At 44.8% G+C, this 22,951-nt stretch overlaps 1 protein-coding gene across 1 annotated transcript in view; it reads right to left on the bottom strand.

Moving 5' to 3' along the window:
* Nucleotides 1-22,951, bottom strand: part of LOC125939721 (uncharacterized PE-PGRS family protein PE_PGRS46-like) — a 129,569-nt gene that overhangs the window by 22,965 nt on the left and 83,653 nt on the right. The window contains exons 21-31 of the mRNA XM_049670966.1: nt 22,190-22,237; nt 21,218-21,274; nt 16,549-16,629; nt 15,848-15,910; nt 15,292-15,354; nt 13,504-13,575; nt 12,812-12,874; nt 8,135-8,203; nt 6,624-6,674; nt 4,185-4,256; nt 3,499-3,561 (exon numbers count right to left, since the gene is read on the bottom strand). Of these exons, the coding sequence (XP_049526923.1) occupies nt 3,499-3,561; nt 4,185-4,256; nt 6,624-6,674; nt 8,135-8,203; nt 12,812-12,874; nt 13,504-13,575; nt 15,292-15,354; nt 15,848-15,910; nt 16,549-16,629; nt 21,218-21,274; nt 22,190-22,237 (702 nt within the window). The remainder of the gene's footprint in view (nt 1-3,498; nt 3,562-4,184; nt 4,257-6,623; nt 6,675-8,134; nt 8,204-12,811; nt 12,875-13,503; nt 13,576-15,291; nt 15,355-15,847; nt 15,911-16,548; nt 16,630-21,217; nt 21,275-22,189; nt 22,238-22,951) is intronic.

Below are 22,951 nucleotides of genomic sequence, written 5' to 3'. Positions count from 1 at the left end.
TTCACGAACATTTAATAGGATGATGGCGGACTTCGGTATCCTGTGAAGGACGCGGTACGGCCCATCGTCGGAAGGTGTAAGAGGTGCGTTTACAGCGTCTCGTCTGAAAAGAAGGTGCGTCGAAATTGTTAGGTCCGGATGCACATGATGCTGTGGTCAGAAGATCGAGCCAGGACGGTACAAAGTTGCTGAATGCAGCCCTGTAGGCATTAGAGTTACTGCAGCTGCTGCGGCGATGGGGCCGAAGGAACGCACAAGGCTCCAGGATGCCGCAGGGGTGCACCGCAGACGAGTTCGGCCACTGAACGGCCAAGATCGCGACAAAAATCGCGACAAGTACGGCAGTACTTAGTGCCAAGCAGGCGGTTGAGGAAAGTGACTCCAGGAAGCAGCGAATCCAACTCAAATTGCCGGCCAGGATCAGTTGTCACAATGTTATGGCATCAGAAGCGGGAAACCCATGCTTGGCGATCCCACAAAACCCATGCCAGGCAGAACCCACCTTTGGCGACCATTTCCGCAGTGATGTCCGGTATGGTCACGGCTTTGGGCCAAGCGGTGAAGCGGCCAATTATTGTCAGAATGTGCTGGTAGTCGTGAGAGGAAGGAAGCGCTCCAACTAAGTCAAGATGGACGTGGTCAAAGCGACAGCCAGGTGGTAAGAATAACTGCGTCGGAGGCTTCATGTGGCAGCTGACTATGACGGACTGGCAAGCGAGGTACGAGCGGGTCTACTGGCGAAAATCGGAGTTGAGGCTCAGGCGGACGTACCGCTGCGTAATGAAGCACTGCGTGGCTCGGATGCTGGGATGGCAGATGTTGTGAAGTGACTGGAAAACCGCACGACGGGAGGCAGCTGGAGTGAAAGGGCGAGGTGCAGCCGCTGACATGTCGCACCACAGTGAACCAGGCACATATGGGTGAGGAACGAGTTTCAGATGAACAGAATGGGGGTGGTCACGCAGCACTTGTAACTGACGTTCTTACATCTGCGCTCGTGCTAGACGTTTCCATTCCACAGCATGTGTAGAAGTGCCGAGGGAGGTGATGCGTGAAAGTGCGTCAGCTGCCTCGTTGTCGGTGCCTTCGATGTGCCGGATATTCATGGTGAACTTCGATATATAGGCCATTTGATGAGGTGCACGTGCGACGTACTTGGAGGAGTTCATATGGAAGACCTACACCAGAGGCTTCTCATCAGTTAGAACGTGAAATTGCTGGCCCTCTTAAGAAGTGCGGGAAGCGCTAAATGGTGGAGTAGATAGTGAGCAGCTTATGGGCCAACACGCTGTTGCGAGTCTCGGCAGGTTGGAGCTTCCGTGAGAATAAACCCACTGGGTACCAATCGGAGTCAATTTTTTGTTGAGTAACAGAACCGATGGCCACGCAGGAAGCATCCGCCATGATGTGAGTGAGCACGTTAGTCATCAGGTGGCTGAGAAGTACTGAATCGGTCACGGCTTCTTTAGCAGCCTTGATGGCAGTGTAAGCTATAGGATACCAGGAAATCGTGGATAAAGAGGTCTTAGTTGTGCGAAGAAGGTCAGTCAGTGGGTGCAGAAACTCGGCGCAGTGCGGAATAAAGCGGCGTGAGAAATTCAATACGCCGAGAAAATCACGTGCTGGCGTAAGGTAGAGGGTGTTGGGAACAATTTCACGGCCTGGACGTGAAAGGGCAACGGACGAATTCCCAGCGCCGAGATGTGGTGGGCAAGGAACTCGAGCTCGGAAGACCCGTAGGCGCATTTCTGAGTGTTTACATTTCGGCCAAATTGTTGAAGGCTTTGAAGGAGTTCCCGGAGGTGACGCTCATGATCTTGTGGAGTGGAACTCGCGACGAAGATGGCGTCGATGTAGGAAAATATAGTACGGAGGTGGCGCGTTACCTAGGCAATTAATCTTTAGAACGTTTGAGCTGCGTTGCGCAGCCCAAATGTCATGGACATATACTCAAACAGGCGGAAGGGTGTAGTAATGACTGTCTTCGGGATATCGGCAGGCTCAACGGGGATTTGGAAATGCACCTTGAGAAGGTCCACATTGTCAAAGGTCGTGCATCCTTCCATCTTCATTTTCCTCTCTATTCGCAGCCGGCACCAAGGCGCTGGCTGAACGCGCCGACATTAGTGTCGCCACGTTGGGGCGACAGTGGGCGCTACAGTCTGTATCTAACCATTTTCCCGCCAACCTGCGTCCCTGTGTAGTGTATGTTCGTATGGTTTGAGCATCAGACTACTATGCTGAAGGAACAGGGCTAGAAACTAACCATCGAACTAACTTGAGTCACTGCATATGTGGCAATGTGTACGATATATGGGGCGCTCTTCTACGATCCTCTTTCACACCAGCATGGGTCGGTTTAGATGCGGGACTGGGTAGGTATCGCTGTTCATTGAAACATTTTGATGCCTATACTTGCACTGCTGGGTATGTGCGAATCGGTGTGATACTGCTCTTCAACGAACTTCGTTGATGTCATCTTGGGTCACTGGGTATGTCTGAGTAAGCAGCTCTACAATGACAAAAAGGAACATTAAGTTTATCCGATGCTAGGACAGTAAGCCGACGTTTTAGCCGGCTGTGCCACAAATGCAGTGGGTATATATATATATATATATATATATATATATATATATATATATGCGCCGCTCTTCAATAAGCCTCTCGCCAACTTTGATCACTAAAAATATGTCACTAAGTGTGCACCAAGCAAGGGAACAGTTCTCATAGTTTGCAGGCACCGGTGCTTCTCGTCTCGGAGGGAACGCGCGGATTTCTCGTCCCCGAATCAATAAATTCGGAGTCCTGACCACCCCCGAATTTATAGCCGCGGCGACATACTACTCAGCAACAACTTACCATGCGCCATTAGAATATATGCACTTGTTAATATATGCATTATGGAGATCAAAAATTAAATTATGGGGTTTTACGCTCCAAAACCGCGATCTGATTATGAGCATTATGTGATTGTGCAGTGAAGTGCTTGATTCGGAAAATAATCCTTGGGCATGGCCCTGACGCCAGAGAACGCTAAGTGCAGGTCCCTAATTATTTTTTACGCCAGGCGTAATTAATTACTTACGCCAGGCGTAATTTTCCCGCCTGGCGTTATTATTTACGCCAGGCGTAAAATTAATTACGCCCATTGTGTTCAGATTACCTTAAGATTTTCCGTTGTCATATCCATCGGCCCAATAATGAGCTAAGACGGGTATAACGTAAAGCTATTCCTGCCTGTATTTGTAACAAATCTGCTATTAGCCCTCCGTGACAGGACAGAATGATTCGGGTCCAGCCCATACGGGAGTGGCACCCACCCATATGGACTGGACCTGAACCATTCTTTCCTATCACGGCGGGCTAATGTTATATTTGAAGAAAAAAAACAGATTTGAATAGTTTTACCTTATACCGGCCTAAGTAGATTTCACATCTGTATTGCCTGAAAGATGTAATCATTGTTGGCATATTTAACGCGCCACTAGAACCACTCACCTGCGCCACCAGAAGCACCCGACCCTGATCCAACAGCGCTGCCAGTACCCCTGGTACCAAAAGCTTAAAAGAAAAAAAAGAAAAGCTGTAATGAATGCATGCGCATACCGTGAAATATATGCTCAGTATACCGACTCAACAGAAACAGAAATGTGGTTTTAGTGGAGAACGTATGGGGATCGCCTAAAAACAAGTCCATAAGCTTACTGCAAAATTAACCAGCGCATGTAAACGAGGACGCAAGAAAGACATGTATACACAGGACGAGTGCTGTTCCTGTGTAAGTATGTTCCTTGAGTCCTCGTTTATTTGCACTGGTTGAACTCGAAGAATGTCACACCAACATGCCCGGACTGAAGTACTCCTCAGCCAAACTACTAAGCTTGATCACGTCTGCTTAGGGTATGCGACAGAACCAAGGAGATTGCTGATAGCTCTTGAGAGATACGAGAAGCTGTTGTGGCGCATTTGGGGGGCGAGCGTTGTGGAGCGGAGAAAACCACAGAGGGATTAGTTTGACACACGATGAGAAAGTAAGTGAGGTATGGGTATGCTGGGCAATGATGGTAAATTTATGATATGGGTGCGAGCTTTCACATGCATATAGGCGCGTAAGTTTCGGAGTAATATTCGTAAGAACACGCTAGCAACATACGCTTTTATAAAGGTGCGGAACCCGCACTCACCTAAACCACCCGAAGTGCCCGACAGTGATCCGCTAACGCCGTGAGCACCCCCCAGGCCTCCAACGCCAGAACCTGATCAAGGAACAAAAAAGAAAAGCAGAAGAACAAGAACAAAAAAGAATGGAAAAGATGAAGATCTCCCTCAACGTCTCAAACATGAATGCTTACTTAGGAGGTGTTGCTGAGCTAGTTGGTTGTAGATTATCTATTAAAAGCAGCCCACTTGATGAGATGAACAAGAAAATTAAAATGAAATAAAACACGATCGTGGATCGTGTGTGAGTATGTTTAGGTGCTCCTCTTTGTCTCATCAACTGTTGCCCATGCGCCACAAGACCCGATGCATCATCATTATCGTTATCATCAGCATCAGTCGAGAAAAGGGCGTCCAATCAGCGCGTTTAAGTTCGCCACAACATGAAACGACGCAACAAAAGGGAACCCCAGACGGCTATATCAACAACCTAGGTAATGATGTTCTATTTTTTAAAGTTTAGATTACTACGCGCTGTGAGCTGCCAGTGTTTGCCTCAATGGTACTTGAAGAAAACATTACAAGCAAAGAGCAGACAATCGTGCGTCGCCATTCAGCTATCTTTATTTTAGTGACACTTCTTGATGGGCGAAGAGAAGAACTGACCGCAAGTAGAGCGGACGTGACAGTCTCTAGTACTTTTTCTTAACTTAATTTCTCACTTAGAACAGTGTTCGAATATAAGAGCTCCGCTGTTGACGTTTTCTGCGCCTTTCGAGACTCGGAAGTATCCCCGCTGGTATCCTTGATTACTTGCTATTATGTTCAATTTTCAGGCTTCACTTTCGGCCACCGGTTGCACTAAACACATTTGCTTCAGCGATGGCTGACCGGCTTCATTTCTCCGCAGTACGCAGTCTTTTGAATCCGTTTAAGCGCAATTGGCAAGAATTTGACTATTGCGGGGTCATTTTGTTATTTTTACCAACTTGATTCACTGTTTTCGTTCTAGAATATTTTATATTCGTCTGGGTTTAATGCACCAATAGAATTATAACTACCGATCTAATACGGCTGTTGCTTTTGATGAGCCCCACTAACCGAGCTAGAACTTGCTTATAACAGGTATGGCGTAAATATTACCAATCAAATGCGCACAGGCGATAATAAATGAGCTGACAAAACAACAAAACGAATGTAAAACACGTGTGATCAGTAAGCAATAACCACCATGGGCGGCGCTTGTTTAGAGATAAGCAAGCGGCCAAAAATGTACAAGACGTGGCGTATGTGCCACACCACTGTGGGTTTTTCTTCGTCTTATGTGCTGTGCTATTTTAATTTCCTGACATCTCAAATCTTAGTAGTAGAATTGCTTGAGTGTATGAGCTAAACCTGGCACGACAAATGAAGAGCTTAAATTTTAGTTGTGTTAATTATAACCACGCGCCCATGTTCACCCCCCTGAAGCGGTGGTGCCCTCATTCACCTGAGCTAATCGAAGGTCCTCAGTACTCCTCCAGCAAAGCCAGCAGAGCAAAAACGAAGCTGTTTGTCTGCTGTGCATAATCCACGAATTAAAGGACGAAGGTAAAGACGTGTAAGCAGGACTCAAGCGCCATGGAAGACCGAGTATTTCAAGAAATAGTTAACCCCTTAATGCACCTAAATATCCAGGCGAGTGAGTTGTAAAATCAATACACAGAATTGTGGGCTGCAGAAACAGTGCTCGAGATTAAGGAGAACAAAATAGGTCACATCAGTATGATGTAGGGACTGCATCTGCAAAAAATCCGGTGTATACACCTTAAAGAACAGAAAAAAAAACATATTTTAATGTTGCAGTATCAGAAAAAAATGCCGTTTTCATTCATTTCAAAGTAGAATCTTCAATTTACTGCAGCGTGATAATGCGCATCAATTTTTAGTATCAGTATTCGATCTCTTTAAGCTGCGCCGGCGTAACTGACGTCAGCCACTCGAGGATTCAAAGGCTCCTCCGTCAGAGCCAAAATATCGTATCACCAAAAACGGGAATCGCTTGTTAGCCTGCATGTGTGGCACACGTTGGAGTAAAGTTCGTTCAGGTGTTTCAGTGTATTCGATAGGCATTAAAATGCTAGAGCGTTTGTAGTGATACTTTGATTCTCGAGTGCGAACAAGCAGGTAGGCGCAGAATCCCAAACATAAATAATCTGGGAGAGTGGCGATAGCGCTTGTTTCATAGCAGAAGTGGCTGTGTTGGCTGAAAACGGTGCCGAATGTTCCTGAGTGAAGAAACACCAGGGCTTTCCGGTGGATAAACGATAACAAAAAAGGCATGATGTTTTTTTTTTTCATTTGTAATTTTTATTGCGTTGAAATTTATTCTATTATACCACGCTACAAGAGCTTGTATTTACGAGCAAATTCAAGCTGTGTTCATTTAGGCGCCGGAAAAATGGTTCGAATACAGTTACACTCACCCGAGCCTGAAGCACCCGGCAGTGTTCCATGTCCGCCAGCGATACCTCCAGCTGAATTAAAAACAAGAAAAAGAATAGTTGAATCCTCAGCCAAGATTGGTTACCACAGAAGCTGTGGCCGCCGTGTGCCGAAGAAGCAGTGAAATACGAACAAATGAAATTGTAATTGCGTGACCTTGAAATGTGTATTATCCATGGGAGAGGTGTGCCTTTCGGCGGATCTAGACAATAGACGAGCAGTGGATTTCGGTGACAAGCGTGGTCCGCAAACGTCAGCTCAGGTGGTGGTGAAACGCGACACAGTGCTACCACCGACCACAGCATCAAAACCTTCAGCGGCCACAAAGATCTCGAGCGACCGCCCGCGATCCCCACCTTGGCTCCGCGAGATCGAGTGCCCTTAGCGAAGACAGTAAAAGTACCCCAGCGGGAAAAAGAGGCAAAGAAACCTATTCTCTTTAAAGCGGGAGAAGGCTAAGAAATGATTCCGGTTTATTGCAGGATGGTGAATATTTGTTGCAGTGCGTATATTAAGTGGAATTTGTCATTTGGTTGCGTAATTCCACAGAGAAACACGGATGGAGATAGGCGCATTCATAATGTTGGTAAAAATGTCAGTATTTGTACACCGATTCGTTTTCTGTGTGCTGTCTTTTGTTGAGCCACGCCGAGCGATGACGTACTTTCCGTCAAGCGGAAGTATGTGGGAGCTAGACCACGAGACATACCGCTTCTGTGATAAAAAAAGGAGACTTGCTGCCAAGACAACTTTTTTTTTTAATGAGGATGTTGATCTCAATTTATATCATTGAGATGCTGACGCTGGGAGGCAAAGATGTGGCGTCATAGGTTGAATCATGTGATAAGTGCTCGTCGCATCTGTTGCAGCTGGATGACGGAAACAAACCTGTGTCTTAAAGAGGAGCTTTAATATTGCGATTTATTGGGGCCTTGTTCCTCTGAAACGCGAGAATAATTAAGTTGTCTGCTTTGGAACGCAAGGTTGAAATATGGTAAATATGGTAATTTCATGCCAAGGAGGAGTGAAATTGTGCCGCGTCTTGTCTCCATAGGGGCACCCCAATAATACATGCGTGGAGCCCATCGTGCCAATGAGCGAAACATATGCGAAGATTCTGGGCAGTCAGGCGAGGCGTAGAATGAATACTTCATTAAGCTTGATATCATCTATTACAATGAGCTGACCCGGCTCTAAAACAATGCAATCAGCATTCAGGTTCCAAGCACGGACAGAAACTGGAAGGCAGGAATGAGATATTTTTTTAAACTGCCGCACACACCGTGATCATGGTATAGCACTATGGTTTGGGATTACTGATTTAAATAACCCGTAAGGGCATTTGTTCTGAACGAATGGTGCTGAGTGAATATGAGACTACGCCCCGTTGACAAACCCACATTACGCAGTCAAAATTTAAAGCAAGGTCCACCCACTCGATTATACCGTCAACGGTGGCGTATGTATGAGAATATGTGGTAGCCGCACTCACTTGAACCTGACAGACCCGGGAGCTTTGGTCTTCCCATATTGCTGCCGCTGATAGAACCGGAGCCCGAACCTGTAACCGGAAAAAGGAAAGGTTGATGCAGCTGTAAATATAGTAATGCGAAACGTTTGTTGGTTAAGGTATAAGGCTTATTAGAGTCCACTACGGTACCCGGAAACAAATGCGTTTCGCATACAGTGAGTTTTAGAAAGCATAAGCTGCAACGCGCGAATAACATTCACATCACCATTAATGCATTGTTTATTGCCGCCCCCTTCAAACTGAAAGCAAAGATGTGAACACTGTAAAAGGTCACCTCATGATCTTAGCAAAATAGGTCGCTGCGAGTGTTCTTAGATGTTTATGAATAGGAAAAAAGCGAGTATAAAGAATGATGTACGGAGACATGGAAACAGGGCCTGCATAATGAAACTATTCTGAAATAATTTTAATTTTCCCGCTTCGTGAAGGTGGGAGCGCCACTGCGCCTTAGAACAAAGCACGGGCCCGGGCCTACCCGGAAGTTCGAGCCCTGCCAGGTCCGCGTACAGGACCGGGCCTGGTATAGCTAAAGTCCCTAGATTCCATGCTCTTCAATACATATCCAGGGAGTTTGGTAGAGCGATATTTGGTGATTCCCTGCCTGACCCGAGTCTGAAGTTGTTGGGCATGGGCCAGGCTCGCGCTTGCGGCAGCGGGCCCGGGCCAGGCCCGGGATGAGCATTGTAGGCAAACAAATTAGCGCTCTTGCTGAGCAGCTGTGTGCTTACCACACCAACTGAGCGGAAAGTCGCAATCCAGCACTGAGAAACTGCGAATGTGTTCACAGTTTTCCGTTAATGTCACCTAGTGCATCATCTAGGTGCGACACTGGAAATGCCGTTGTCGACGTTCTTCCTTGCCCCAGCATTGTGAGACGCTTTGTATCATTTAGTTCTTTTCCAACATTTTATTGTCACTTCAGTATTATGGTAATGTCTTTGGACACAACACCTAAGCAGTGGAATATTTTAAGGCATGTACACTGAGCTCTTCTCGAGGACCTGGGGCCGGCTGTTATCATGCAGGCGTGGGTCCGGGCCGGACCTAGGCTTGGAGTCACGGGGCCCGGCCGGGTTAGAAATTGAAGTCACGGGTCCGAATGGTACCCAGGCTTCTAATGATTGGCCCAAGTTGGGCCCAGGCCGAAAAATTAGGCCCGTGCAGTGCTCTCCTGCGCCTATGTTATTAGCAGGGTTGTTGCCGTCGTGGATATGTGGTTGGTTTTAAGACAGGAAGATACTTCATGAAAAGTCTCGCTACATATATCTGCCAGGACAAAGTATACAGAAGCCATGACTCATGAATTGCTTGAAGCTTTTCACGTTCGATGGAGTGGACGAGAATGTATCGTTAAAATGACCGTTCTTCTAAAAGCAACTGAAATCGAATCGGTTTCTAGGCACTTTGAATCCTTCGTTTCGTGAATATTTAGCATTGACAAATCAGTGCTTCAAAAGGTCGCAAGGTGAAACAATGTTCAATAAGGAGAAAATCGTCTTCCACCCGATCGTAACACAAAGCTACAAACACGTAAGCTCGCTCATTTAGCTTAGTGCAAGGGTCGGGCGAATTAAAAGTTTCTCTCTAACATTACCTATTATTGCGCATGCTTGAGTGCAAGGTTGCACATATTTCTATGCCTTCTGTAACGAAGGTCTTTAAGATCCTAATGGGAGGAAGGGGATTAAGTTCATTAGGACGTGTAATTCCTATAACTTTCGCACTACATAAAAGTGATGAAGCAGGCGCACTGCTTCTGACAGTGCTTTGTGTACTTTCCAAAATCGCATGTTTCGCCTCTCGCAATCACCATCTGTTTCTTAGGTTCAAGCCGTGAGTACCTATGCTCCTTATCTATCCGCGGTCGGTTGTGCAAATTATATTCCACATTGGGGGAGCTCTTGGCGACGCCCTGCACTATAGCGCGAACCACGAATGGTTGGTCAAGGTTGGCTTCTGTTAGCGTTGAGACCTATCAAACGTCCTAGAGGCGCAGTTCAATGCCAATGCGCAGCTTCCTTACCCAAAGATTGCCTTTTCATGTTCTTACAACTATATGACGAGCCCCTGTCGCTGTAGCTTAGTAGCTATGACGTCCTGCTCCTGAGTCCATGGTCGCAATTTCGGTACTCTGCTGAGGCGACCGCACTCCGATGGAAGCACACAGCAAAAACGCTTTTGTACTTGGATTTAGCAGCTCCTTAGGAAATCAGATGGTCAAATTGAATGCACATATTCTGAAGTGGCACCCTTTATAGCTTCTGCGTTGCTTTGAGCTGTTTACCTGCCCTATCACAGGATAACCTACAAGGTACTTTTCAGGTTACAGCCTATGCCTTCCATCTTTCTTTTCTGTCGTAAACCACATATTTGATTTGAACTAGGTGACTATGATGTTTACCGGCAACGTAATACATTTATTTTGCACGATGAGGCAGCAAATTTAGCTGGAGTGGGCTCACTACAGCTGCTGCCACCATTGTTATAAAGAGGATAAAAAATAGCAAACGATTAAACTGGCCGATAGACAAGTACATCGCGGTGATAGCACTTGACGAGTAGAAAAATGGAAATGCGCTTTTCATGTAGCCGCCTAACAATCACCGCATGCACATCTTCATTAGTGGTCAGCAAGTGTATATGGTCTGTTCGGCAAGATTGTAGATTGACAAAGTTTGTTAAACTTAAAAGGAGAACTCTAAAAGCAAGAATTCCTAATAAACGAAAATAAAATGGAAGGCAGTCGAAAATTGCAACTTCTCCATAATAGACGCATGAAACCGACACAAGAAATGTGGAGTAGGAGGTACCACAACATTGCAGTGTGCAAGTTCCTGCTGCTTAAACAGTGCTTCAACAACTTTGCCACGTTCTCTTCACCACACCACTTGCTTCCCCCCTCGCCTCCTCCACCTTCGCAAGAAAAGCAGAAATCAGACACACCGAAAGGTAACTGCAGTATACTTCTCTCCTTAGAGAAAACGAGATGGAATTGAGGTAATGAAGATAATTATAGAAGGTTTTCTGGCGCAAAAGTAATTAAGGCTATGCTGCTCATTGAAGTAATGAGGTAATGAGTGCAAACCTGCGTTTGCTGGAATAAATGCAATTATACAAACACTCCGCAACTTATTTGACATATTGAATGTTTGGCACTATAATGCGTGATGTAGATACTGATTAATCACCGATATTCTCTCGGGCATTTGTTTCGGGCACATAAGTTGTACTTGAGCACTTGCTGTAGGCACAAGATATCTGGCTCTTCATTGTCGCCCATAGTATTCCAGCACTTACAATGCCGGACTATACTGTGTCCGCGAAGGACCCGGGGTGTGACAAGTCTCACTGCCTCAACATAGATGTGTCAAGCTGCATAACATGCTCTTACCACGCAATCTCTTCTACAAGTACATGTATACCGGGCATGTTTCAGTAGGTGTTCGCCGCTCTACAAAAAAAAAAAAAACTACAGTTTATACCATGCTGGGCAGAATCAAACCCGCGTCACAAGGGTTCGCCAAGGACGTTAACCCGACGCTTTAGTAGGCTGTACCACAAACTCACTGGGTATTTGCCGCTTTTCAATGAACTCATTTCATCTCAACGCTTTAGCGAGCTGCGCCTTGAAAGCACTAGGTATGTGCCACGATTCAATGAACCCCTCGCCAAAGTGGATCCCTAAGTATGTTCCCCTGAGTGTGAGGCGAGCGCGGGAACAGTTCTCAGCGTTTGCAGGCACCAGTGCGCCACGCTGCTCGTCTCGGAGGCTACGCGCGCATTTCTCGATAGCGCCACCAGGTGGCACAGCGTGCCCAAAACGAAGCGCAAGAGAGGAACCCGATTGCCGCGTGACGTATTTCTCAGCGGTGGCACGAAACGGCGCCCCGTGTATTTCCGAGGCCACGCGCTGACTTCGCGGTGGCGATGCTAGATTCCGTCGAGTGTTCCTAGGGTAGGTTGCTGGGTAAATTGTCGGGGAGTCCTGACAACGCCCGAAATTATAGCCGCGGCGATATACTACTCAGCAACAACTTACACATAGGTCATTCTAATATGTGCACTTGTCAATATATGCCTGATATAATTGGCGGTGAAGTGCTTGATTCACGCGCGGAAACAATTAGTTATAAGAAATCTTTCAAAATGGCTATCGTTGTCACCCGGAAGCCCTTATCAAAAATAATTCTTGCATATGGACCTAAGGCACGAAAACGCTAAGTGCAGGTCACTCCGGAGAAGCATTTGATCTACAGTGGGCATACAACAAGCTTTTGGTGAAGATTATGATTTTTGTGTTCAGAATAACTTAAAATTTTCTGTTGTCATATCCAACGGCCGAATTATAAACTAAGGCGTAATAACGTAAAACTATTCCTATTTGTGTTTATTACAAAGCCGCCATTAGCCCTCCGTGATAGGACAGAACGGTTCGGGGGCCCTTCGATACAGGATTGGCACTCGCCCTTGTGGTCTGCACGGGAGCCACTCTGTCCTATCACGGTGAACTAATGACATATTTGGAATAAAAACAGATCTCATAGTTTTACCATATGCCGGCCTAGGTACATTTCACACCTGTATTCACTGAAAGAGGTAATCATTGTGGGCCTATTTGAGCGCGCTAGATCCACTCACCTGCACCACCAGAAGCGCCCAACCCTGATCCACCAGCGCCGCCAGAGCCCCCTGCGCCAAAAGCTTAATAGAAAAAAGCAAAAGGTGTAATGGATGCACTTGAAACATACCGTGAAGTATATGTTGAGTGTACCGACTCAACAGGAACGGAAAAGTAGTTTTAGTGGCGGAAGTGCGGTGATAACATAGCAACAAGGCTACTAAGCTTACTGCAAATGTAACCAGCATATATAAACGAGAAGGCAAGAAAGGTATATACAAAGGACGAGCGCTGTTCCTGTCTATATATGTGTTCCTTGAGTCCTCTTTTGCCTACGCACGCCGTACGTAGTAGTGCATCGCACCAACTGGTACAGACTGAAGCATTGCTAAGCGAAAATACTAAGCTCGATCATGACTGATGAAATTCAGGGAACAAAGCGTGGACAGTAGGGATAGGTCTTGAGAGATACGAGAAGCTGGTTTGGCGCATCTTGAGGACGTGTGTTGTGGCACGGATAAAACGACGGCGAGCTTAGGGCGACGCCCAGTGATAGAAAGAAAATAAGGTTTTCGTATGTTGGGTAATGATGCTAAATTTACTCATTGGGTACCAACTTTCACTTGCGTATAGGCGCGTAGGTTTCGGAGTAACATTCATAAGAACACGCCAGCAACATGCCCATTTATGAACATGCGGCACCCGCACTCACCTAATCCACTCAATGTTCCCGACAGTGATCCGCCGCTACCGCCAGCAGCGCTGAGGCCACGAACGCCAGAACCTAATCAAGGAAAAAAAATTCGGAAAAAAAGAAGACAAGAAACAAAAGAGATCTCCTGCAACATCGGAAACATAAATGCTTGCTCAGGAGTTTTTGGTGAGCTGGTTTGTTGGAGATTCTCGATAAAATGGCAGCCCACTGAATCATACAAAGAATAAAGTTAAAACAAAATAAAACACACGATGGCGGGTTGTCTTTGTGCATGTTTCAATGTTCGTCTTTGTCTCATCAAGTGCAGCGCTTGCGCCACAAGGCCCGATGCATCATCATTATCACTATCATCATCTTTATCATCAAGTGCGCTGCCTTTGAATCGATAAATCCTTGCGCAATACCACACATCAGTACATTTTTCAGGTAGAAAAATGTCAGAAATTCGCACGAACGTATCGTTAGCGGCGATATATAATAAACCTGCCCACCAGAAATACCAGTAGGTAACCGAAACTTTAGTAGTGGCGATAGCACTTGATGCGCATGCGAAAGGCGGCTATGGTCGTTCCTGATGAAGTGTATCTTACGAAGAGCAGACGTTGACAAAAAAAGTAAGAACACATTTTATTTCAGTTTCTTAATTTCTGGATACAGTGTTGTTATAACTCGTTTTATAATACGGGCTTATAGGGCATCTACGAATGCTTGTTCTTAAAACATCATTTATTCATTCATAGTAGCAGCCTTCCTTTACACAAGTATGCGGCAAGCAGTCGCGAAAAAATAACACTACTACCTGATAGCGCTCAGTTGCATTACAACACTGCGGCGGCATATACGAAAAAGCGCATACTTAAGCGAAAGAAATAAGAGCAATAAACCAACTATGAAAGCAAACGGCAGCATTGTGGATCAAGATGACAACACTAGAGAAAGGATAAAGAAGGAAATGGGAGTCCAGGGGGACGCGCATTTAACCTCAGCAACTACACGGCCTGTACGTTATAAAGAACAATAAGTGGGGAAATTATGTTACATGTTTTTCAGGCATCCGCAGTTTCTCATTTTTCGATGTGTGAAGCATAGGCTGTGAGAGCTTTCTAGTGCGTGCCGTCTACTGCAACTAGACAAGTGCTACTGCGATGTTGCATTTTCTGATGAAAAATATTGAACATCCAATGCTGCAGGTGCTGACAACGAAGAAGACAATCCCGACTTTGCGTTCTCTAGTCAAGTTTATCACCGTCCTCGCTCTTTTTACAGCGAAGCTCCTAGCCATATATTCGTCGGGATTTGTTGCGGCGAAAACAAAACCTTCAGGCGATGGAAGGGAGCAGTGTGCAAACATTCTTTGGTATTACGCATGTAACATACAGCAGAGCATTCGTTTCAATAAAGAACAAGCATAAAACAATATCTAAACCACATCATTGGCGATCAGGCGCTCCTGATAACAAAGCAAGGCACGTAGCGCTCCCCACGTATGTCTCCCGGAAAAGATTACTGTAGCACAAGCTGCCATTGCCTTGGCGGCTTGCGACGCGGAACGTGACGTCCCTAACTTTAAATATGTAAAGAACCAGCCTAGCAACTGATTTCATTGTTGTTTCACCTTCCGTCGCTGGGTATGTTTCAGCAGGTGCGTGCCGCTGGTGGGATTTTCAATTCCTTGCTACTAAAAAGTGTGTGGCTAGAAGTTAAGGCGGAGTGTGAATTACAGTTTGTACATCCTTTATAGGCGAACAAACTTTCCACGTATATTCATTGAAACAATCCACTCACCTGCACCACCAGAAACCCCCGCCCCTGATCCGGCAGCGCTGCCAGAGCCCCCGCTGCCAAAACCTTAACAGAAGAAACAACAGCTGTTGTGAATTCATGTGAAATATACCGGGAAATACATGTTGAGTGCGTAGCGACTCAACATGAACAGAAAAGTGGCTTTAGTCGCGAAAATATGCTGATTCGACACATATATACGAGGAAGCAAGAAATACAAATTCACAGGACCAGCGCTGTTCCTGCGTTATATCCACCTCCCCAATAATGAGATAGCGTAGATATAACGTAAAACGTATCCTGCTTTTAATACAGATCCGCCAGTAGCCACCCGTCATAGGTCATAACGGTTCAGGTCGAGCCCATATGAGAATGGCGCTGGCCCATTTGGGATGGGCCCGAACCATTCTGCCCTATCACGGAGGAATGCCACATTTAGAATAAAAACAGATTTGAACATATTTACCTTATACCAGCCCAGGTAGATTTAACATCTTTAACAACAGTTTTAACATGTAATCATTGTTTGCATATTTAAAGAGGCAGAAGATCTACTCACCCACGCCACCAGAAACTCGGGACCCTGATCCAACAGCGTCGCCAGAACCCCCGGCGGCAAAACCTTAATAGCAAAAACATAAAAAAGCTCTAATCAATTCATGTGAAAAAAAATGAAATGAAAAAAAGAGAAAAAGAGAAATATTCCACGAAATATATGTTAAGTGTACCGACACAACAGGAACAGAAAAGTGGAAATACGGTGATCATTCAAAAACAAGTCTACTAAGTTAACCAGCGCATATAAAGGGGGACGCAAGAAACACATATAAACAAGACCAACACTGTTCCCGTGTATATGTATTTCTTGGGCCCTCGTTTATTGTATTCGTTAAATTACCAGTATGTAGCTCACAAACTGGCCCAAACTAAAATTCCCCTCAGCCAAACTACTAAGCTTGATCATGACTTACGAAATTAAGCGACAGAAACAGGGAGATTGGTGATTCCTCATGAGAGCTACGAGAATCTGCTAAGGTGCTTCTTGACGACGCGGGTTGTGGCACGAAGAGAACGACGGCAGTGCTTAGGGTGACGAACGATGAGACTGACAATAATATTTTGGTATGTTAGGTAATAATGCTAAGTTTAGTCATTGGGCACGAGCTTTCCCTTGCTTACAGGCGCGTATGTTTCGGAGTAGCATTCATAAGAACATGACAGCAACATGCGCTTTTCTAAATGTGCGGCACCTGCACTCACCTAAGCCACCTGAAGTACCCGACAGTGATCCTCTAACGCCGCCAGCACCGCCAAGACCGCCGAGGCCAGCACTGCCATGACCTAATGAAGAAAAAACAAACAAGAAATAAAGAAAAGAAAACGGAGATATCCTGCAACGTAGCTAACATAGATGCGTGCTCAGGAGGCGTTGGTGAGCTAATTGGTCGGAGATTAACGATAAAAAGGCAACTCAATTGATGAGACAAAGACGAAAATTAAAACGAAATACAAGCAACAGACGATATCTGATCATGTGTATGCATGTTTCAATGTTCCGCTTTGTCTCCTCAAGTGCGGTCTTGCGCCACAAGACCCTAACAGCATCATCATCATTATTACATCATCATCGTCAATACCCTGCTTTTGAATCTATCAATTCTTGCTCTTTACCAGTCATGACCACAGTTTTGTGGTAGAGAAAGTCAGAAAGTCGCACGAACATATCACTAGCGGTGAAATATAATAAACCTGCACACCAGCAATACCCGTAGGTAACACAATCTTTGGTCGTGTGGATAATTAACAGTTTATACGCATGCGAAAGGCGGCTATGGTTCTACTTGATGAAGTGGATCCTACTAAGTGCGTACATTAAAAAAGTAAGAAAAAACTTTTTTCAATTTATTAGTTTTCGGATATTGTGATGTTATAACTAGTTTTGTATTACGGTCTTTGAGCGCATCTACGAATGCTTGTTCTTAAAGCATCATTTATTCATTCAAAGTAGTTGCCTTCGTTTACACAAATAGGCGGAATGCAGGCTCGAAAAATAGTACGCCCATTTGAAGAATTCCGGTTATTTTGTTCCGACAAAAAGAAAAATTGTTTTCGAGAAAGGAAAAAAAGTGCAAACAACAGCTCTTGATCTGTTTCAATTACGCCACTTTCACGATTGCTTTATGGTTTCAGGCAGTGTAACATAGACGAGCTTCAACCATTACTGCATTCGGAATTTCTTCATGGGCCTTAACTTTTGCTTGAGAAGTGCTTTGTCGTTGGCTCTAGAGGGTATGTGTGGCAGTGCACTTCTCACGGTCACAATTTTCGTGCCCAAATTAGCATATGAGTGTTTGACCTTTTAGGCTCCGTTTGTACCTTTTATAAGATTTTCGTGCAGTAGGAAATCTCTACAAGATACATTTATTGCAATAGCAGCTTGTACACTATAGAGACGTATATGCGCTACAACCGTCGTATGTGTCACCGCATCGAGGCGCTAGCACGGACCGCGCGTGCATGAAGAGTTAGATTGGTAGTGTGCTTAGATGCGGAGTACATTTATCTGCAAAAGGGTCGATGCCAAGTCACTACCTAGTTAACTTTATGAGAGCGGCCTAGCTTTTGTTCTATTTTGCTCCGCGTCGATGTAACAAGATAGACTGCACCCTCAAGAACCACCCAATCGCCTCTCACGGAGTCAGGACAGCGTTCTGAATTCCACTGCTGGCATGAGCCTTCTACCACAAATATTAGCGCTCCTGCTTTGCAGCTGTGTGCTTACCACACCGCCCGAGCGGAAAGCGGCCATAGAGGAAATAACCCTAAACGTCAATCCCAATCTAGCACTGAGAAACTCCGCATGTTTTCTCTGTTTTTCGTCTGTGTCACCTCTTGCACAATGGAGGTGCGATGCTGGTAACGCCATTGTAGACGTTCCTCCTATCGCCAGAATTGTTGCACGCTCTGTTCCCTCTAGTTCTTTTGCGACATTTTACTGTCACTGCAGTTTTATGGTGACGTCTTTGGATAGATCACCTAAGCAATGAAATTTTAAGGCATGTACATTGAGCTCCTCCCGCGACCCGGTGCGGGCCTGTTCATATATAGAGTCAGGGACCAAGGCCGGGTCTTATCATGCAGACGTGGGCTCAGGGAGGGCCTGGGCTTGAAGACACGGGGCCAGGCTGGGCTTGGATCAAAGCCACGGGCAAGGACCGGTCCCAGGCTTCTAGCGGATGGCTCATGCAGTGCTCTACGGTACCTAAGTTATTAGCAGGATTGTCGCAGTCAAGGTTAAGCGATTGGCGGTAAGAAAGCAATAGACTTCTTGAAACGTTTCACTACATATATACCGGCCTGGACAAACTAAAGAAAGGATGACTCTTGAATTGCTTGAAGCTTATCATATTCGACGAAGTAGCCGAGAATGTATTATGAAAATATCCGTTATTACAAACGATAGTGAATATGAATTGGTTGCTAGGCATCTTGAATCATGCGTTTGATGAAGGTTCACCATTGAGAAATCAGTCCTGAAAAAGGCCGCAAGGCGGAAGAATGTTCAATAAAGAGAAAATGTCTTCCAGCCGACCTTAACACAAAACTACAAGTGCGTAAGCTCTCTCATTTACCTTCGTGCAATGTTCGGGCGGAACAAATGTTGCTCTCTATGATTGACTATTGCATGTGCGCTTGTTTGAGCGCAAGAATGTACGCATTTCTATGTCCTCTGTAATTGAGACCTATTTATAAACAGGCACAGGTTCTGTTATTTACCCCCCCCCCCCCCCCCCCCCCTCCGTTCATGGCTACGTCAATGTGCTCTAACTTCTGACCTGCACGAAAGTGATGAAGTAGGGGCACTGCTCCTGGTAATGATTTCTGTGTGTTCAAAATGAATGCACACTTTCCGAATGTGGCGTCCTTTATAGCTTCGACGTTGCTTTGAGATGTTCACCTGCTTTTAGCGCAGTATAAACAACCAGACGCTCTCAGACTCCTTGCCTTCCATGTTTCATCTCTCTCTTGAACCACACGCCTGATTTGAACTAGGTGACGACGATTTTTTACCGGCAGCGTCATACAATACATTTTTACGATGATGCCATAAATGTAGCTGGAGCGGGCTTACTACAGCTTTGGTTGCCGTTGTTATAGAAGGATAAAGCATAGCACACAATTAAACTGCCCGAATTACTTTTGAATCAGGGCGATAGCCCCTGATGAGTGCAAAAATGGCAGAGCTGTTCATATAACCGGACCCACGCCTAAAATCACGACATGCACCGCTTCATTATCAGTCAATAAATGTATACTTCTTTTTCTGCAGGATGACTGTAGATTGGCCTAGTTGGTCAAACTAAAAGTAGAAACCTTCAAAGGAAGACTTGCCTTTAAAGGAAAACCAAATTGAAATAACTTGCAAAGTGACTCTTCACCAAATTAGACACATAAAACTGATGCAACAAATGCGGAGAAGGAGGCACCATCACACTGTAGTGTGCAAGTTCCTGTTGCTTAAACAGTGCTCCAACATTGCCATCTTCTCTTCACCACGCCATCTGCCTCCAACCTCCTCCCCTTTCGCATGAATAGCAGAAATAAGACACACCTAAAGGAGACCGCAATATACTTCGGTCCTGAGAGAAAACGCGATGTAATTGAGGTAATGAGTGCGAACGTGTGTTTGCTGTCACAAATGTAATTATACAAGCACCTCGCAACTTATATGACTTGTTGAATGTTTGACACCATGTTGCGCGATGTAGATACTGCTGATTCACCGATGCACTCTCGGACAAATGTTTCGGGCATAGGAGTTATACTTGAGCACTTGCTGTGTGCACAAAAATAGCTGGTTCTTCAGTGTCACTCATAGTATTCCAGCGCATACGATTGCAGACTGTATTATGTCCACGAAGGACGCGCGACTACTTTAATGGCCTCACCGTACATGTGACTAGGTCCATTGCATGGTCCTACCGTGCTATCGCATCTACGTAGTATATACCCTGTTAAGAAAATCAACTTTCAACGATATACTTACCCTATAATATAGATGGGCCTCACAATTACAGAAAAAGCTTATGTTACAATGGTTTGTAAAACGAAATTCCAGTTATTAGACATGATGAACTTATTGTTAGCCAACAGAGATACAGGAAGGTACTTTCGAATAGAGAGCTTTCTGAATTCGGGTCCAGTTGTCTAGGCGCAAATATGCTTCTGAATATTTCTTTTGGTACACCAAGTGCTTACCGAGCCATTCTGAAACCATTGACGTACGTGTGACGTACTGGCTGGTACTTGCGTAATTCTCGCTATGGGTGGTACAAGTACCACAATACATACTATGTGTAAAGGAAAAGAACCGAGGTGGCACATTAGTTATAAGTCCTGGCCCGGGATCAGGAACTGATGAGCTCGAATTCATGACAGTGAGAAGCTTTCCTCCTAAGCGGCACTGCAAAGCTGTTTCTCCTAACTAGTAAAATAGTTATCGCTATTAACACGGCAGCATCGAAATGCATCGCATGATTTAAATACCAAAACAAGGGCCTGTATAATGTAAGGATTCCTTTCGCTCAGTTCCATTTCTTTGTTATGATCCACCGCAACAGGCCACTGTGATTTTTGTGATAGCCAGGGCGGAGAGCTACTCGGACCAACAAAGAAGATGGATGAGGAGCAGAGAACTACTTTCCAGCCTGAATACATATTAGAAGTTTTTTTTTAATTATGAGGATCATGTGGTAGAACAAGCTTGAATCACACTAGTAGTAAAAGTGCTTATATGCTGAAGCAATGTAGCTGTTACGCGACCGGGCTAATTGGTGTTGCAGGATACACATTCACCGAACATGATAGTTAGATGCATTAGAAAATATCTACAACGTTGGCTTTCTTAAAACGCGGCAGTCGGACTCACCCGAGCTACTTGAAGTTCCCAAAGCTCCTCCAGCAGAGCCACCCTTGCTTCCGTAGCCTGCAAAAATAAAACTCCATTGCTGTTCTCTACGTTTCACGTATTTCAAAACATGCCTGCTGAGAGACCCGGTCGAGTACGTAAAAGTCGGCTGACGTGAGTGGATTGAACGCAAATACTCATATTAAACGAAGGGTGCCAAACAGCGGACGAAATCTTATTCCATGGCTTTGAGAATTGAACAATGTAAGAATAGATCACATAAGAATATCTAAGTTAAGTAAGAAAAGATAACAACAAAATAATAGCAAAACAAGAATATCAGATAAGAATATATAATAAAATATAAGTATTGAACTATCTAGTCTGTGTAAGATAAGGGAGAAACTGGTATTGGGAAAGGAGATTTAATTTTCCTTTTCGTGTGAAGGAATTGTTCATGCATATTGTACATTGTGTATATAGTATTGGTGTTATGACTTGTGTTGTGTAAAAGCGTTCGAATGAATTGTACACTTTGTCGAAATGCTTCTGTATAACGTAAATATTTCGATAAAAAATTCATTTTTATTACGTTGAACGAACTCGCCAATATGTGCTCACTGATTTGCTAGTACCTGGGAGGTTCGGGTTCTCCATAAATGACAAACGTCACTTTTCTACCAGCGCCAACTCGCATCCTCCGGATGAAAATAAACTTGAATTTGAATTTGAATACCACTTGTGATCGATATAAAGCGGCGAGCATGGGCAAGTTGAGATGTACTGTGTGTCATCGAAGAAACTAAAATTGACAGGTTGATGTAAATGAGGAAGGGAGTCAGATAGCTGTTACCACCACCATTATAGCTGTCACCGCCACCATTATAACACAATAACTTTTCTAGATGTGTTCAGTCGAATAAGGCACCAGTGTACCGTGGCAAACCGTTGAAGCTTCATTCCAATTCTTATAGAGGCGGCAGCCACACTCACCTGAGCTACTTGTGGAACCAGATCCTCCTCCAGATACGCCACCGTGACCTAAAAATTACACAGGTATGCTTATCTCTTGATATGTTGTGCATTTTGAAGCCTGTCTGTTAAACTCATTGGGTACTACTCAATCACATATAAGTTTCATCATTGAGAAATGATTAGGTCAAATTTCTAAAACCCGTGCTCCCGGGCGATGTCTAATACCTGGGTGCCTAAAGGGTAAAAAAAAAGTGAACGGAATCATGAAACTTGTGGGTAGTGCTTGCAACCTCGAAAATTCGGTTTCAACTATTCAATCTTACCTAAACAGCACCTGAGAGACCTACTGATCAAATTAAAGGTTGATTTAGAATAGAAAACTTGGTATACAATAAGAAAGTATGGGAGCATGAATTCCTTGCTATTAAAAAGTGCGAGGTTAGAAGCTATGGCGGAGAGTGAATTTCAGTTGATACATCCTTTACAAGCGAATTATTTTCTACATATATTCATTCAAACAAAGCGTGAGCGTTCGGGACTATATAAGCGCAGATACGGCATGCAGTAGAACGACGTGCAGAACTCATTCTTCCTCTAATAGAGCTCACGCGGCATTTAGCAATGAAATTATATTGTTCATCTGCTGGACATTTTTTTTTAATTCAGAATTTCTCCAGTTTGCTTAAAGAAAACCAGAAGGGTCAGGACTAAAGGCGCTATTGTGCACTGCAAGCTAAGAAAAACAAGCACAACGATGTGCAACCATAAAAAAAAACAGCA

The sequence above is a fragment of the Dermacentor silvarum genome, chromosome 7 (assembly GCF_013339745.2).
Source record: "Dermacentor silvarum isolate Dsil-2018 chromosome 7, BIME_Dsil_1.4, whole genome shotgun sequence".
NCBI lineage: Eukaryota > Metazoa > Arthropoda > Arachnida > Ixodida > Ixodidae > Dermacentor > Dermacentor silvarum.
Note: the sequence above shows the minus strand (reverse complement) of the source record. Positions and strands in the feature narration are given on the sequence as shown.